Source organism: Scardinius erythrophthalmus, assembly GCF_964197995.2.
Source record: "Scardinius erythrophthalmus genome assembly, chromosome: 14".
Taxonomy (NCBI): domain Eukaryota; kingdom Metazoa; phylum Chordata; class Actinopteri; order Cypriniformes; family Leuciscidae; genus Scardinius; species Scardinius erythrophthalmus.
The window spans coordinates 21,875,212-21,893,072 of record NC_138234.1 but is presented as its reverse complement, the minus strand read 5'-3'; the positions used below and the strand labels follow the sequence as shown (position 1 = coordinate 21,893,072).

Below are 17,861 nucleotides of genomic sequence, written 5' to 3'. Positions count from 1 at the left end.
AAACAAACAAGAACCCCCTAAAAAAAAACAAAAAACAAGGAATGTTACCTAGAGATTCACGCTTCTAAGGGACGTCTAGAATTTGTGTGGAAATCACAACAAGGTAAAAAGAGGAAAGAGCCGTAGCCATAGCACAACACACAGGAGCAAAGCCGAGATAAATAGAGGGGAACTGAAGCCCAAGGGTCGGGGTAGAGCCGGGGGAAGTGGGGTCACAGGTTCTGACAGCACTGAAATTTGTTGCCCTTTAACCCATCAGTAGTGGGCGGCACACTGATGTCCACTACGTTGTTCCCGGGAGACTCGTCATGCATGGACCTGTCGGCGATCTGCTTCTGTGACACGATCCGATAGATTTCTGCAACAAAAAGAGACATTTCATTTGAGATGCCCAATGGGAATGTGTTACGGTGTGGTCACATTTATCATTAACTGCACATTTTCGGGGCAAATTCCAGTCATTTCAATTGCAATCCACTGAATTTTGCGCAAGGGCGAAAGGTTTCCCAATGGTTTTGAGTTGGTCGAGCAGATTCGCCACGCTGACCAACAAAAATACGTTTACTTACAAAATTACTTGCATTTTTGTCTACTAAACCGTTTTGAAATTTCACTAATGTGATCGCACCTTTAATCAGAATCAGGACCCACCTGTTAGTATGTTTTTAAATGCCTCCTCCACATTTGTGGAGTCCAAAGCCGATGTTTCGATGAAGGAGAGATTGTTCTTCTCTGCATGACACAAGATGAGAGATATTTTAACACCTTAAGTAGATCCGTTCTTATCCACCATCATGAAAAAGCCGGAGGAGACGCTCACCTGCAAAAGCTCTGGCCTCATCGGTGGGCACGGCCCTCAGGTGCCTCAGGTCACTCTTGTTGCCCACCAGCATGATGACAATGTTGTTATCCGCGTGATCCCGCAGCTCCTTCAGCCAGCGCTCCACATTTTCGTAAGTCAGATGCTTTGCGATGTCATAGACCAGAAGAGCTCCAACTGCACCCCGGTAGTACCTGTAAATGAGATCCACGCAAAACACACACTGAAAATGGATATCATACAGGATCATATTCAGTAAAGATCAATGGATGTAAACATTTGCTCTGACAATGACTCAAAAGTGATGCAGTAGATTAAGAATTAAATTATTTGTAATCAATTTTGATATTTGTATACAATTCATCTATGAAATTACTTATTATACTATATTTAAAAAAAATTTTATAACTGATAATTCTGTATGGTCAATATTTCTAAACAAGAATTAAAATGATAATAATATTAAATAGAAATAAAATTAATATAATTTGAACCATAACTCTGAAATTACTTCATAGAATTATTACTTTTGATAAATTACAAAAAAACAACAACTACTTCTGCTACTATTATTCTAAGTAATAAATTAGAGTATTCTAAATATTATAATTTCATCAATAATGATTAATAAAATTACTAAATGATGCAGTGGATTATTAATAGTTTAGGATTAATAGTTGTTGATATTTAAGTTTTATAAAATTATTAATTATTTCTATTGCAATTCTATTATTTTATAGAATTATTCAACTAAAATAATTTTATAGAGCTATTACTATTGGTAAAATAGTTATACTATTATACTATTATATAAAAAGCAATTATCAATAGTTATAATATTATCAATTATATTTCTATAAAATAAATCAAATTATCATATTACAGTTTTTCTCAAATCGCTTTGGCTCACTTCTTAAATGAGAACAATAGGTTCTAAACAATAGGTTCAGATCTCTGTCTGAACAATTATTTTCTTGTTCACATCGGATTTGAATTTCTTATTGATTTAAGCAAATTGTTTGGCAAATTTGCTAAATTGGCACATAGCCTGCCGTTGTAACAAAATAGGAATCACAATCTTACCCGTCAACCAACCAATCAAGTCTGAAACACACACACACACACACACATATATATATATATACATATATATATGTATATGTATATGTATATATATAGAGTTGCTGACAGCACAATCACCACCATTTTTGAATATGGGGGAACATCATAACTCTGAACAGCAGCAGTTACATCAGTACTGTATAAATACATTTGTATTTTTACAGTACATTTGTTTCTAGAAATGTGTAACATGTAAACTAAAAATTCTTGTCATGGAAGAGCAATAGGAAGATATGTAATTAAGAAGATATGTACTGTATGTGTTAGACATAATAGTGTGTAAAAATGAACAAGTAACTGAGAATTTTCAGTTTACATGTAACACGTTGCTGCAAAAATAAATGTACTTTAAAAATACAAATGTTCATTTTTTTGTGTGTGTTACGGTATTGACTATTCCCAGTCAATTTTACCTACTCTCTGAATCTGTATTTACACAGACAAAACATTCTTGTACAGTATAATAAGCATATTATTTGTATATAACGAATATTTCCACAGTGAAAAAACATCTAAACGTTTTGACCAGTGTGCCTCACACGATGACAAAAACACCTTTCCTTTTGGTGCCATTGGAACAATAACTAGGGTTTGAAGCATGAATTAAATGTTACTACGTTTTGCAGACATGCAATAGAGTTCTGATGTTCAAGAAAACAATTGTGACAATTGAGCTTACAGTTTAGAGAAAGTTAAGACTGTTTCAAAAAATGTGCCAAAGCGATTGAGAAAAACTGTAAATGGAATTCAAATAATAAAATAATTTCAAGTTAAAAATGTAAAGGTTTTTTTGTATTATCAGATCCAGGGATTAAAGTGAAAAAAATTCTTCTGACTGAAATTTTTTTTTTTAGGCCAAGTCATATTCCTTTAACTTTTTAAATAGTCGAGACCAATAGCGTTTTAAGGGGAGACGTTTTAAACCGCTTTTATATTGCCAGTAGGCGTATTTTAAAAGCTATATTTTAATCTATGAAAACCAGGCATGGAACATACTAATATAATTAATAATTTGCATATATATATATATATATATATATATATATATATATATATATATATATATATATATATTAGTGGTGGGCCGTTATCGGCTTATCGCGCGATAAAAAAAATATCGCCGTTAATCTATTCTCCAAGTTGGGTTGGGAGCTGGCTCAAGCTACACAAGCTATGATGACGCAATCTACCCGCGGCCGCGAGGAACACGCGGCTGCAACGCATCATATTCGTCGTCATCTGAAGTAAACACGGCTGAAAGTGAAAGTGTAATCGGTGCAACATCCATTATTTGGACTTGGTTCGGATTTAAGCCGTCCGACGTAGACTGTGTGGTGTAACAGTTCGGTAAGTAAACACACGACTAATCCGTTCTACCACCAAATTCAAAACGAAACATATCACTGAATACCAGCGCGCGCGTATTATTCCCAATATATCTTAGTGAGTGGTGTAGCACATAATCTCTTTTTTTTAAAAGCGCCCGATTTTAAGAATCGTTGTTGTGTTTCTTTTTAACTGAAAAGACATCAGTTAGACAATATTCTCATTTTAAATTTGGGGTTTCATAAGCTCCAAGCCATAATAAACATTAGCCTAGACCTAAAAGTCTCTGCAGCTAGTGTACTTAAATTTTATTTATCTGCAAAATGATGTTGTATACTTACAGTTTTGCACAATATATGTTCTCAAAACTACATAAACCCTTTCAAAAAAACAAAACAAAAAAAAACATTTAGCAGTTGTTTAGCAGGGTCTGTGTAACCTGTTCTGAATCGTTATGGCAAGAGGCTGCAATGTATACACAATATGGATTTTAGGCCATATCGCCCATCCCTAATTGATAACCTATAGTACCTGATAATAACATAGGCCTACCTAATGTTGCCTATGTACAGTAACAGTACAGTAGTAACCTTTTACAGTCTATGAGTAGAACAGCTTTCTCAAGCAGTTTGTGATGCATTTTGGAAACAGGAGATGAGCCCCTGGTCTAATGCGCCACCTGGCTTGAGAAACCCGTTCTCAAAGACTTACTTTTATAGTCATTATTTGGGTAGCACACATATTCTGACTGCCTTCGGTAGAATTCAAATGAGCCATTTTAATCTAGATTAATCTAGATTAATTTAAAAATTAATCTAGATTAAAAAAAATAATCTATGCCCACCTCTAATATATATATATATATATATATATATATGCAAATTATAACACGTTTACACAAAATTTGTTAACACACAAGTTACTTTTCCCCTTTACTTAACATAAATTGTAAGAATATGACTAATAGTAAAGACTAGTACTAATAAATACAGTGCTATGCATATGTTTAGACACCCATGCTAAAGTTGACTAAAAAGAGGAATAAAAAATCATCTTTTGGAAATTGAACTTAAAGGTATAGCGGAGGATCTTTACGAATTTTAGATAAGTCCCGCCCTCTCCACTTTTTGAAAAGTTTGATTGATTCACCAGAATGATTGACAATTAGGAGGACCAATAGTATAGGGCAGCGATTCCCAAACTGTGGTCCGCGGACCACTAGTGGTCCGTGAGGGTACTGCAGGTGGTCCGTGGAAAGGCAAAATGAAATATAAAATAATATTTTTTTTACCTTCATTTTACCAGGAAATTCACATAAAAAAAGTAAAAAGAATATGTAGGCCTATATTGATGTAACATTTTAATTAAATTGTCAAGTTATTGTGTGATTACTAAAAAAGCCTAGTGGTGTTCGGCCGTGACATTCAAGTTTGTGCCGTTAGAACCACAACATTGGTTCGGTGGATAGCAACAGGTTCTCTGAAGAGAAAAGGGCAGTGTTGCCAGATTGGGCGGGTTAAAAAGGGTTTGGGCGGGTGGACAAAATTTGGGCTGGTTTGGTATCAGTTCGGCGGTTTTCAAACATCTACATTTTAAAGTCTAATTGGTTAAAAAACTAAAATAAAGTGTGCATGTAGTCCATAAAATCAGTCATCATGACATTACTGTACACACACGCCCATGCAGAGTCAGCTGGCATTGGTGTTGACATCACCGACGAGCACGCACTTTTAGCCAATCAGCGATCAGCAGGCAGATGCGATTGAGCGCGATAAGTTGTAGCTGTATATTCAAGTGATGGCTAATGCCTCTACTAAGTTGTATGTACACAGTAAAGAGTGAGATAGTGAGCAAATCTAAAAATGTACACGTGGTGGGATATATCGATGGTGACTATAACTCTGAGAGGAGAGCACAGTTATGTCCATGGTCATGTGCACACTAGCCTAACCGTACCAGACATCGGCAACTTTACACCGTCCAGACTGCACTATACTCGCCCCTGACACCTGCTGAAAAAGGTTTGAATCAACGATGAATCAGTTTTGACTGCTAAATTCTGCGTTATGTTCTGCAATGTGTACTTCCGAGGGTTAAAGTCATCGGTTCATTTCTTGATTGCCGTTTTGACAGTGTCCATCTGGACATTTTAGTCATATTGGCTAATTCTCCTTAATTATTGCCGTTTTGATCTGTTTTCCTGGATTTTTTTATTTATTTTTTTTTTTTTTTTATCATTGTTATTTGTTTTAAGGAGATACAAATTGTGCTTATCAACCTTGAATGACATGGTAATGAAATTATATCATATTATTTTGGCAGTAAAATTTTGGGCGGTTTTTTCTTGTAGTGGGCGGGTTTTGGTGAGCTTTTGGGCTGGAAATCACCGTTCCAATCTGGCAACACTGGAAAAGGGCAGAGGCAAATATTATCTCATTATCACATCACACGCATATCCTTTAATGGTGCGTTCACACCGGACGAAATTTCGCTTCAAACTTTTGTTTTGACGCGGGAATTGATACAAAGTGGTCAAGCGTATCACTAGACGGGGCAGGCGCGATTTTGACATATGATCCCTTTTTGAATTTGACGCGCTCGCGTCCGGTGTGAACGCACAGTTAGGCATAGGCAGTTTATATGAAACGAAATGTTTATAAATGGAATGAATAAGGCCTGTTATTATTTTAATTTCCAGTTAGTTTCTTGATCTCGCGTTTCTGAAATGTTTTGCGGATGTGCTCTTAAGTGGACAAACTCAAGCCTAGGTACTTTTTGAGGAGTTGTAAAATTCTGAAGATTAATAATCCCCTAAAATCACCAAAGGTTTTGAAATGTTGACTATATTCCAGTGTTCTTATTACTGTATAGATTTCATACTCCATTGCTATGGAAATAAGCCTGTTGTTCAAATGAACCTGATTATGCCCTCGGGCGCTTGAGTAAATAAATAAATTAAATATGTGGCAGCCGTTGTGTGCAGTAAACTTTCTTTTAACAAGCCTGTTGTACTGATGTGATGACCAATGATAGTTTTAGAGCTAGTAAGCCTATTTAGAGGTGCAGATTAATTCAGGTAGGACTCTGTGTAGACATATTTTATTATGTGTATTATGAGGTGGTCCGCGAAAATTCTTGATTACAAATAGTGGTCCACACACACAAAAAGTTTGAAAACCCCTGGTATAGGGTATCCACCCGGAAGTAAAAAGATCCTCCGCTATACCTTTAATGCCTTAATTTAAAAAAATAGGAAAAATCCAACCTTTAAGGACACCAATTTTCTTTGTGAATGAATAATGTATCGTAAATAAATAAATGTTCTTCCTTAAAATACAGGGTGCATAAGTTTGGACACCCCTATGTTAAATTCCCATAGAGGCAGGCAGATTTTTATTTTTAAGTATTTTTTTTATTTATTTTTTAGGATACTATGAATCCTGATAAAGTTCCCTTGGCCTTTGGAATTAAAATAGCCCCACATCATCACATAGCATTCACCATACCTAGAGATACTTTCCATAAGATCATCTCTCAATGCAAATCAAACTAGCTATTAGGCTAACTGAAATACAACCATGCCAATCTCTAGGTATGGTGAAGGCTATGTGATGATGTGGGGCTATTTTAATTCCAAAGGCCAAGGGAACTTTATCAGGATGCATAGTATCCTGGATCCATGAAGTAACTGGCCTTTAAAAATAAAAATCTGCCTGCCTCTATGGGAATTTAACATAGGGGTGTCCAAACTTATGCACCCTGTATTTTAAGGAAGAACATTTATTTATTTACGATACATTATTTATTCACAAAGAAAATTGGTGTCCTTTAAAGCTCCAGTATGTGACTTTGGTATTTGACCACAAGAGGGCGCAGTTTCCAACAATAACAAAGGCGAAGCTTGATGACGCTATGAAGGAGGTGACGATGGGAGATGTGGTTTATAATGCGTTTTCACCATCTAGCGATGTATCTAAATGGAATTAATGAATCATGATCACGGATGAGGTAATTTATTCGTTTTTGTATTACCTGTATGTCTTATCGTATTATTTTATGTCATCATAATTAATGAACTGCAAGGGACGTGAAATGTTATGCTATATTAGGCTATCCCGTTACAACATACAGCTATTTGTCAAATGATTTGTTTGGTTAATGTTGTGCAGTTTTACGTTTTTTATGGTTAATGCCGTGTTGTTTAACGTGTTCAAACCAATATCTAAAAGTAAATTTGAACGAACATTTGCAAGTAATGACTAAATATTTTTTTTAACATCATCTCCGATTGTAATTGTACTGCCATAATCTCGGTCACCACACGTGATAAAAAGCCTTACCAAAGTACAAAGAGCAATATAACTTTGTTTATAAGTGCTATTATTGACAGTTGCATGTCTTACCTGTCTCAATACACTCGCGAGAGAGTCTCTGACAAGTCCAGACGCGCAGCTCTCTCCATCTCGAAAACGCCTGCCGATATTTATCCGGGTTTTATTCCTCCGTTTGTCACACAGTCCGTGACTCCGCGTGTATCCGAATATGGACGCTTTCGTTTTGTTGGCACTTCAATACTCGCCAAAGAGTTCGTGATCCATAACAGCTATAACCATACAGTCTATGGCTATAACGCTTTAACCACCACTTCCGCATTTGACCATGCGATATTCCGGTGTGGTGGGTCATATTTTTTATTTTATTCCTTTTTTTATTCTTTGTCAGATGTCTTTATTGTTTATTGTGATAAGAAAAAAACCTCAATAAAGTTGTAAAAAAATAAAATAAAAAATCCGGTGTGGTGGAATATCCTATCACATGGTCCACACCGGAAAGAAGGATAGAGAGAGCGGACATTGCGTCACTGAGGCGCGACATTTCTTTTCCGGGACGGCCAGTTATTTAAAATCGGAATTTCTCTGAAATAAAAAATCTTTGGAGACTTTTGAGATATTGTAAGTACATAACTGGAGGAAATATATCACACTGTGCAAGTTATTTTTGTAAATTTTATTACAAAATCCCTACATCTTGGAGCTTTAAGGTTGGATTTTTCCTAATTTTAAAAATTAAGGCATTAAGTTAAGTTTCCAAAAGATGATTTTTTATTCCTCTTTTTAGTCAACTTTAGCATGGGTGTCTAAACTTATGCATAGCACTGTAAACATTAGGCCTAGGCTAAAGCTATTAAATAGCAGTCCCAAACTAGTTTTTGTTAATACAATGTTGGTATGAGCCACTACAGTCATTTAAAAATATAAAAAATAACACAAAGAAAAATAGTGGCATTTTGGGGTTATATGGAAACGACAGTTACCATGGTGAATACACAATATTAACAATAACTGTTAATGAAACATGGAAACTGGTGAATAGAATGAGAATCATACCTGCATTACTTTTATTTCGTGTAATTTACAACGTAACGGCGTTGCATGCTCGTAGTTTCTTTTGCACTTGATCAGTGAAGCAATACAGCGCGCGCCGCTGAATTTGCGCGTGCAATTGAGTGTGCGCTACGAGAACAGGATAACGGCTGACAGGACAAGAAAGTTCGTTTTTCTGAGGTGAAAAACTTTATTTCAGCGTACACTTATGTCACTGCCTGCCTGGTAGTTCCTATTGTGCTGGGTTTTCTGAAGTAGTCATGATTCGCCTCTCATAACATAACATGCTCTAAACACGCACGCAGTGTGGAAAAGGAGGAGCGGAGGCGCGGGGAGCAAGGATCACAGCGCAAATTTGAACTATATCGATGTGATATGGTCTAATTCCATATCGCATTTAAAAAATATATCGATATATTTTTTATATCGATATCGCCCAGCCCTACCTGCATTATAAGTGCGTCACTGAAATATAGTTCTACCTCAGCGCTCAGCTGTAGCCTGACATGCACTTTCCGTGAGCGGTAATAGGCTATGTGCACAAGCGTCGCGACGAACTTCCGCTATTGTCAGCTGTCGGCATATCAGTTTCCGGTTTACGGCCGCTTCATCGGCATCCGCTGTAAACAAACAAGATGAGTGCTGCTGTTGTACGAAATAAAGAGATAACTATGTGCGTGACACATCTAAGTTTCTAAGAACTGTAGGTGGATCTTACGGCCGTTTCCCACATACTCCGTGTGTGTGTGTGTGTGTGTGTGTGTGCGGTGCAGGAGCAGCACGCGCTATAGTGCTTCATATATGATCCGTTTGCAGTGAATAACTGATTCACGGCTGTACCACAAACACTTACTATTTTTATTTAAAATCCAGAAGTTACGCTGCAACTTTTATTTAATAAAATGTTTTTTTCAGCATTGCGATTCTCTTTGTACACATATAACCTACACTCTTTAATGGACGCATGCACGTTTAAACACAATTTAAACATCGTAGGGCTATTATTCCATGCATTACTTATATTAAGTTGCTCAAGCAAGTGGTCAAATATTTAACTGTAAATTGACAAAAACAGCCGACTCTCATATGCCTTTTCTTTTCCATTTAAATGTTAATCAAATAAATCTTGCATGTCACAAAGAACTTGTTTTTCCACCTCCACGAATGAGAGTGTTGATCATTATGGCGCCTTGTTGAAGTAAATTGTAGTTTACCTTGCTTTACCCCGGTCTTCTAAAAGTAAAAAGATGACTGTGAAAAATAGTAGTAGGCCTATATAATTAAATGCATTTATGGTGAGATTACAATTTATTGACAAATTACAATTTATCTAGATCGTTTCCGCACCGAGTCTATTTCTGCTGTGCTGCAAACGCTGAATTAAAATGACAGCACATGTTTCGTGGTCAAAATTAACAAAGATTGACATGAAAATGTAGTAATTTCACCATAAATGCGTTTAATTAAATAAATTGTAGTCTCATTCGTGGAGGTGGAAAAACAAGTTCTTTGTGACATGCAAGATTTATTTGATTAACATTTAAATGGAAAAGAAAAGGCATATGAGAGTCGGCTGTTTTTGTCAATTTACAGTTAAATATTTGACCACTTGCTTGAGCAACTTAATATAAGTAATGCATGGAATAATAGCCCTACGATGTTTAAATTGTGTTTAAACGTGCATGCGTCCATTAAAGAGTGTAGGTTATGTGTACAAAGAGAATCGCAATGCTGAAAAAAAAACATTTTATTAAATAAAAGTTGCAGCGTAACTTCTGGATTTTAAATAAAAATAGTAAGTGTTTGTGGTACAGCCGTGAATCAGTTATTCACTGCAAACGCATCATATATGAAGCACTATAGCGCGTGCTGCTCCTGCACCGCACACACACACACACACACAAACACACACGGAGTATGTGGGAAACGGCCGTAAGATCCACCTACAGTTCTTAGAAACTTAGATGTGTCACGCACATAGTTATCTCTTTATTTCGTACAACAGCAGCACTCATCTTGTTTGTTTACAGCGGATGCCGATGAAGCGGCCGTAAACCGGAAACTGATATGCCGACAGCTGACAATAGCGGAAGTTCGTCGCGACGCTTGTGCACATAGCCTATTGAAAACCCGGAGTGGACTATGAGCGGAGTGATTACAGAGTGCTTAGAGTGGAGAGAGGAACGTGCTTTTGCTCCACTCCAGGCTTTGATCACATCCCCCTCAGCAGGGTGAATACACCTCGTCTTTCCTTAATTTAAGACCTATTCAAACTAAAATTAAGATATTTATTACACTATTTGAGAAATGAAAGCCTATTTACGGCCTTAAAATTATGAAAAGTGAATTTAAGACTTTAAGGACAGACTGGAACCCGCAATGACGAAAATCCGTCATGGACTTACTGCAATTAACGGAAATCCGTCGTAGCGACGGAGAACTTTAATCCCTGCAGATCTGAAAAAAAAAATTTGGGACCTGCTGTGTGTGCTCCCAGTGCTCATGTACTCACGCTGATGTGATGGCTCTGTAGCGCTCCTGTCCTGCTGTATCCCAGATCTGAGCCTTTATGGTCTTGCCGTCCACCTGGATGCTGCGGGTTGCGAATTCCACACCAATGGTGCTCTTGCTCTCCAGGTTGAACTCATTCCGAGTGAAACGGGACAACAGGTTACTCTTCCCCACACCCGAGTCTCCAATGAGTACCACTAGAAAACATAAGAAAACATCAGGCTGTTTCGAGCGAGAACTGATATCTAATAACCCTTCATAGCTGCCCTTATAAAAACCATATTCATAGTGAAGATATTATTACAGCCATCCATCACCATACGAATAAAAAGGCCAGAAAACAGAACAGTCCTTGAAATTAAACCACAAACCAAAGTGTGCATCCAAAGCATATACATACAATGTCATCATTTGAAAAGCAGAAACACTAGATTAGTCAGTCATCCTGGTTACTTCCACACGACAAGGCCAGAGAGATAAGAGAGAAGCCACAATCTATACAAACACACACTTCCACTGTCATTTTCCCTTTGCTCCATCAATTTGACACCATAAAAACTGAAACATAGGCTTAGTCAAATTGCATAAAGAATGAGAAATGCATAGAAAATATCAAACAGCTCATACTGTGTCTGTTGCAACGCGGTCACCATTCACTTTTCCTAGAAACCTGAAGTAATTCACAAAACGGTTGTAGATAAACATGTCAAATCTTTCAACAAGAAATCTTAAGAACAACCAATGTGGCGTATATCTGTGAAACCTCTACAGTTATTTGTGGTTTCTCACCCACTCAAACTTTTTAAAGGCTTAGTGTAAAATCAGGAACTTAATGGAGCCCAACAGGAACAAGGCGTATTTGAATGGGCAAAACACACACACACACACACACACACACACACACACACACACACACACACACAAATGTTTTTAGAATGACGTCATGATAATCTACAGTTGTCACCTTCACATTACATAGTTCATCTGTCAGATTAATGATTTAACTAAATTACGGGTTGTAAATACGTCCCAGCTACAAAAATGCTTACAATTGCAGGTTAATGACCAAATTTGGCCTGTTGAACATCAAGAAGGGACTCTTGTGTAATAAACGACAAAAAGTTTCATATGGCCTAACAACACAACCACACTAACGTTAAATATTAAGCAACACATTACTAAACGAATAAGAAAGTTGCCCGTTTTTCGACGTTATTGGTATAGAAGCATATTCCGCTAACGTGAATTGAACAGATTTTGTTTGTCGTTTAGGTACGAACTGCTTATATTAAAACAGGTAACGTTAACGTTAGTTTTATATAGTTCACTTTAGCTTTTACTGCAGTTTGAGAGCTATGTAGCTGCTTAGCTAACATTATACAAACTAAATTAATCGAATTGCATAATGGTTAAGTGAATACTGTCAATGCAAATCATGAAAATCCCTACTGAAATGTATTAATCTACTTTTAACTTATGATTCTTGGAAAGTCACCGGTTAATATTTCGATAGCTAATGTCAGCACACTAGCATTCCAGCTAAACCAGCTAGCCACAGTCTTTCAGGAAACTTGCTGTTTTCTTTGATAATAAAGGAAAACAAAACACGTCTATTCTTCTCTTTGATACTACATGAATCACTGACCTTTAAACAAATAATCGTATTCGTCGTCACGGGTCCCCATGGTTGGTTTACCGCACTGAAATGGTGTTGTTGTTGGCGGCGGATCTCCCTTGATTAGCGATGTCCGATTCGTGAGCGAATCGCTTTTGAGTCGGATCTTTTTCATGTCTGTTTGAACCGGTTCACAAAACAAACAGAACTGATTCGGACAGAGAATTACTTTTCTATTTCGGACAGAGCAGATTTTAATACACATAATTTCATTAACGCATGCAAAAACGTTTGCAGCAGTGAGTGTTGTATACAAATTATTTATCTATCAATTCAGATAGATAGATAGATAGATAGATAGATAGATAGATAGATAGATAGATAGATAGATAGATAGATAGATAGATAGATGGATGGATGGATGGATAGATAGATAGATAGATAGATGGATGGATGGATGGATGGATGGATGGATGGATGGATGGATGGATGGATGGATGGATGGATGGATGGATGGATGGATGGATGGATGGATGGATGGATGGATGGATGGATGGATGGATGGATGGATGGATGGATGGATAGATAGATAGATAGATAGATAGATAGATAGATAGATAGATAGATAGATAGTGTAACTGCCCGCTTGGATATCTTTTTTCTTTCTTTTCTCTCTCTCTTTCTTTCTTTCTTTCTTTTTTCTATCTTTTTCTTCTTTATCTATCTATCTATCGATCTATCTATCTATCTTTTTTCTTTCTTTTTCCTCTTTCTCTCTCTCTTTCTTTTTCTTCTATCTTTTTCTTCTTCTCTATCTATCTATCTATCTATCTATCTATCTATCTATCTTTTTCTTTCTTTTCTCTCTCTCTCTCTTTCTTTCTTTCTTTCTTTCTTTTTTCTATCTTTTTCTTCTTTATCTATCTATCTATCTATCTATCTATCTATCTATCTATCTATCTATCTATCTATCTATCTTTTTTCTTTCTTTCTTTCTTTCTTTCTTTCTTTCTTTCTTTCTTTCTTTCTTTCTTTCTTTCTTTCTCTCTCTTTCTTTATTCTTTTTTTCTATCTTTTTCTTCTCTATCTATCTATCTATCTTTTTTCTTTCTTTTCTCTCTTTCTTTCTCTCTCTCTCTCTTTCTTTCTTTTTTTCTATCTTTTTCTTCTTTATCTATCTATCTATCTATCTATCTATCTATCTATCTATCTATCTGTGAGAGACGATATAATAAGATGGCATATTTCGAGAGTTTTTGTACTTTACTCTGTTATCCTTTTAATTTACACTCATGTTGTCTTTGCAAGTTGTGTATTTCTTTGACTAATGTTTTTTTTTTCTTTATAGGTCACATCTAGAAAATTTTTATGTAGAGGTTTACTTTTATGTAGAGATTATTATTTGCAGAAAAAAAGCAGTAAAATAAAGTATACATTCTTTCTTAATACATCTTTTGTTTTTGTTTTCATATATATTTTTTACTACATTAAAAGTTTCTGAAATTCAATGTCCCATTTTACTGTAGCATTTTGGAGATACGTCAATTTATTCGACTTCGGAGGCCTATAAAGACCTCATTTCTAATAAGTAGAAAAAACTAATGGTCAGTTCTTCAAAACATTTTACTGCAGCAATTTGGAGTTATTTAACATTTTACTACTTTAGAGGTGTATAAAGACCTCATTTCCAATAATTAGACCACAGCCAGGACTGCCTCCCACGGCGGCGGCGCAGGAGGCAGTAGCCATGGAGTGAAGAGTCCCGACGCCACCATGGGGCCTGCCGGTGGTGACGACAGTGGTGGAGCACACCGCGTAGCCAGAGAAGCCATGAGGCAGTGAGACACAAAGACCTGAGAAAAAACTAATGGTTAGAGGTTAGAGGCTGAGCTGGTGCGACCATATGTGAAGGTGGAGCCTGAGGGAGTGCGGGGCTAGCCAAAGCTGAAGAGGTGGAGGGCCACAGGGCAACAAATGGGCCACAAGTCCATGGCAAAAGTGGTGCGATGACCAACCCAAGTGGAGCCGACGTGCCGAGGGAGCCCGGCGAGGCCGAATGGCCAATGGTCCACGTTGGAGTCGAGGGTGGTAAGAGCACAGGAGCCAGGGCAACGGGTAGAGGTGGAGCGGAGGCGGAGCACTCAGAGGCTGGAGGCGGAGCCACAGTCTCCACACTCCCAGGAGGAGATGGCTCCCAGCAGGCCCAAGATGTAGCCGTGCCACTGAGAGGAGGCTGAGATGCACTGCGGGACAAATGGGAGGAGGAGATGACTGGGTGGCAGGAGTGTCTTGGGACTGCAGAAACATACAGATACTGAGGAAACATACACATTTATTACAAGTGGTTTGGAGAGGTGGTGGGAGAGGGAGGTTGGACGGGACTTCATTCTCGGTTGAATTCATTCTCGCTGCTTTCGGTGGGCTCATGCTGCTGATCCTCACAGTTTGGGTGATCTTGGCTGGGAACTAGGTTGTGAGTGGGACTAGCGTTGTTGTCCAAAGTTACGATGGTGAGTGGCGTCACAAGCATTCACAAGACGCCAGCAACCACTCTACAAATTCTGAATTTCTACTTATTAGAAATGAGGTGTTTATGGGCCTCTGAAGTAGTAAAATGTGAAATAACTCCAAAATGCTGCAGTAAAATGTTTTGATATGAGGCGTGCATACTGTATGGGACGTCCCCTATAAGAACTGACCATTCGTTTTTCTACTTATTAGAAATTAGGTCTTTCTAGGCCTCTGAAGTAGTAAAATGTGACATAACTCCAAAACGCCACAGTAAAATGGTTTGATATGAGGTGTGCATACTGTATGGGACGTTCCCTGTCAAAACTGACCATTACTTTTTTCTACTTATTAGAAATGAGGTCTTTATAGGCCTCTAAAATAGTCATATTCGACATAACTCCAAAACGCTACAGTAAAACGCTACAGTAAAATGTTTTGTTATGAGGTGTGCATACTGTATGGGACGTCCCCTATAAGAAATGGCCATTCGTTTTTTCTACTTATTAGAAATGAGGTCTTTATAGGCCTCTGAAGTAGTAAAATGTGAAATAACTCCAAAATGCTGCAGTAAAATGTTTTGATATGAGGCGTGCATAATGTATGGGACGTCCCCTATAAGAAATGACCATTAGTTTTTTTTCTACTTATTAGAAATGAGGTCTTTATAGGCCTCTAAAGTAGTAAAATGTGACAAAACTCCAAAACGCTACAGTAAAATGACTGGATAGCTCATGACGTCAGTGAAGCCACCGCGCCGCCATATTGGTATTCCCTAGTGAGCTCACGCGTTCTATTGAATCAATAGGAAATTTTATGATTTGAATGAAAAAAACATTGCCTAAAGAGACACAGTTTTTAAATCTAAAATCTCCCTGTACATTTTCACAACGCAAACATCCTAAGTGTAGCGTTGCTGAGAAAGGCAGGCAAAGACGAGGATCTAAACGCAGGATTATTTAATAAAGTAACAAGAAACACAGAACTCAAAGATCAAAGGAACAAAACCAGGGAAATCACAGAGGCAACCATTACACGTACAACAACTGACAAAGTAACAAGAGAAACACAAGGGCTATAAATACACAGGGACCAACAAGCTAAACAAGATAACAAGGGGGCGTGGTTAATGGAAAACACCTGGGATGACTAATAAACAGACAGGGAACCACTAAACATGACAGGACACAAAACCACATCGTGACATAGCCCTCCCCCTATGGGCGGCTCCTGACGCCCATAAAAACAACAAAAAGTTCAGGAGGGCGGTGAAGCGGAGGCGGTCTCGGGGGCGGGATGGAGGGCCAGGCCCGTGGAGCAGCAGAAGGCCTGGAGACTGTAGCAGGACTGGAGGCCAGGGTGGATCAGGCTGTGCAGGCGACCAGGGCAGATCAGGCTGGGCAGGCTGGGCAGGCGACCAGGGCAGATCAGGCTGGGCTGGCGACCAGGGCAGATCAGGCTGGGCAGGCTGGGCAGGCGACCAGGGCGGAGCAGGCTGGGCAGGCGACCAGGGCGGAGCAGGCTGGGCAGGCGACCAGGGCGGAGCAGGCGACCAGGGCAGATCAGGCTGTGCAGGCGACCAGGGCAGATCAGGCTGTGCAGGCGACCAGGGCGAATAAGGCTGTGCAGGCGAACAGGGTGGAGGCGACCCTTCAGGCGGCCAGGGAGGAGACGACCCTTCAGGCGGCCAGGGAGGAGACGACCCTTCAGGCGACCATGGCACAGGAACAGACACAGGCTCAGAGGAGACCATCTTGTCCGAAGATACAGGCGTGGTTTCGGCCATCTTGTCCGAAGACCCAGGCGTGGAGTCGGCCATCTTGTCCGAAGACCTCTCGGGCGACCACGGCGGTGAAGACCCTTCGGGCGGCCACGGCGGTGAAGACCCCTCGGGCGGCCACGGCGGAGAAGACCCCTCGGGTGGCCACGGCGGAGAAGACCCCTCGGGCGGCCACGGCGGAGAAGACCCCTCGGGTGGCCACGGCGGTGAAGACCCCTTGGGCGACCACGGCGGTGAAGACCCCTCGGGTGGCCACGGCGGTGAGGACTCTGTGCTGGGCAGATCCAGCGGTGAGGGCTCTGTGCTGGGCAGGACCAGCGGCGAAGAGGGCTCTGAGCTGGGCAGGACCAGCGGCGAAGAGGGCTCTGAGCTGGGCAGGACCAGCGGCGAAGAGGGCTCTGAGCTGGGCAGGACCAGCGGCGAAGAGGGCTCTGAGCTGGGCAGGACCAGCGGCGAAGAGGGCTCTGAGCTGGGCAGGACCAGCGGCGAAGAGGGCTCTGAGCTGGGCAGGACCAGCGGCGAAGAGGGCTCTGAGCTGGGCAGGACCAGCGGCGAAGAGGGCTCTGGGCTGGCGTGAAGTGCAGGCTTAGCTGGACTGGCGTGAAGCTCTGGATCAGCAGAAGCGACGTGAACCGTCTCTGGATCAGCCGAAGCGACGTGAACCGTCTCTGGATCAGCCGAAGTGACGTGAACAGTCTCTGGATCAGCAGAAGCGACGTGAACAGTCTCTGGATCAGCAGAAGCGACGTGAACAGTCTCTGGATCAGCAGAAGCGACGTGAACAGTCTCTGGATC

The 17,861-nt window shown here is 39.6% G+C and overlaps 1 protein-coding gene across 2 annotated transcripts; it reads right to left on the bottom strand.

Annotated features, from left to right (window-relative positions):
* Positions 1-70: 70 nt before the first annotated feature.
* rab11ba (RAB11B, member RAS oncogene family, a) lies at positions 71-12,927 on the bottom strand. Of its 2 annotated transcripts, none has more exons than XM_081384631.1 (5): positions 12,809-12,927; positions 11,165-11,360; positions 821-1,014; positions 652-732; positions 71-358 (listed from the first exon to the last, which is right to left on the bottom strand). In XM_081384631.1, exons 1-5 carry the CDS (start codon positions 12,846-12,848, stop codon positions 213-215), a joined length of 657 nt encoding a protein of 218 aa, XP_081240757.1. In that variant the 5' UTR covers positions 12,849-12,927; the 3' UTR covers positions 71-212. The 2 variants fall into 2 exon arrangements, with proteins under 2 accessions (XP_081240757.1, XP_081240758.1); XM_081384632.1 differs by lacking the exon at positions 12,809-12,927 and adding an exon at positions 11,791-11,835.
* Between the last annotated feature and the right edge of the window lie 4,934 nt (positions 12,928-17,861).

Bases quoted from the DNA above. Each gene is read 5' to 3' on its own strand.
- rab11ba (XM_081384631.1), bottom strand. From the start codon at position 12,848: ATGGGGACCCGTGACGACGAATACGATTATTTGTTTAAAG. The intron at 1,015-11,164 runs GTGAGTACATGA...TCTCATTTACAG, and splicing joins TACAGAGCCATCACATCAGC to GTACTACCGGGGTGCAGTTG. The intron at 733-820 runs GTGAGCGTCTCC...TGTGTCATGCAG, and splicing joins TGAGGCCAGAGCTTTTGCAG to AGAAGAACAATCTCTCCTTC.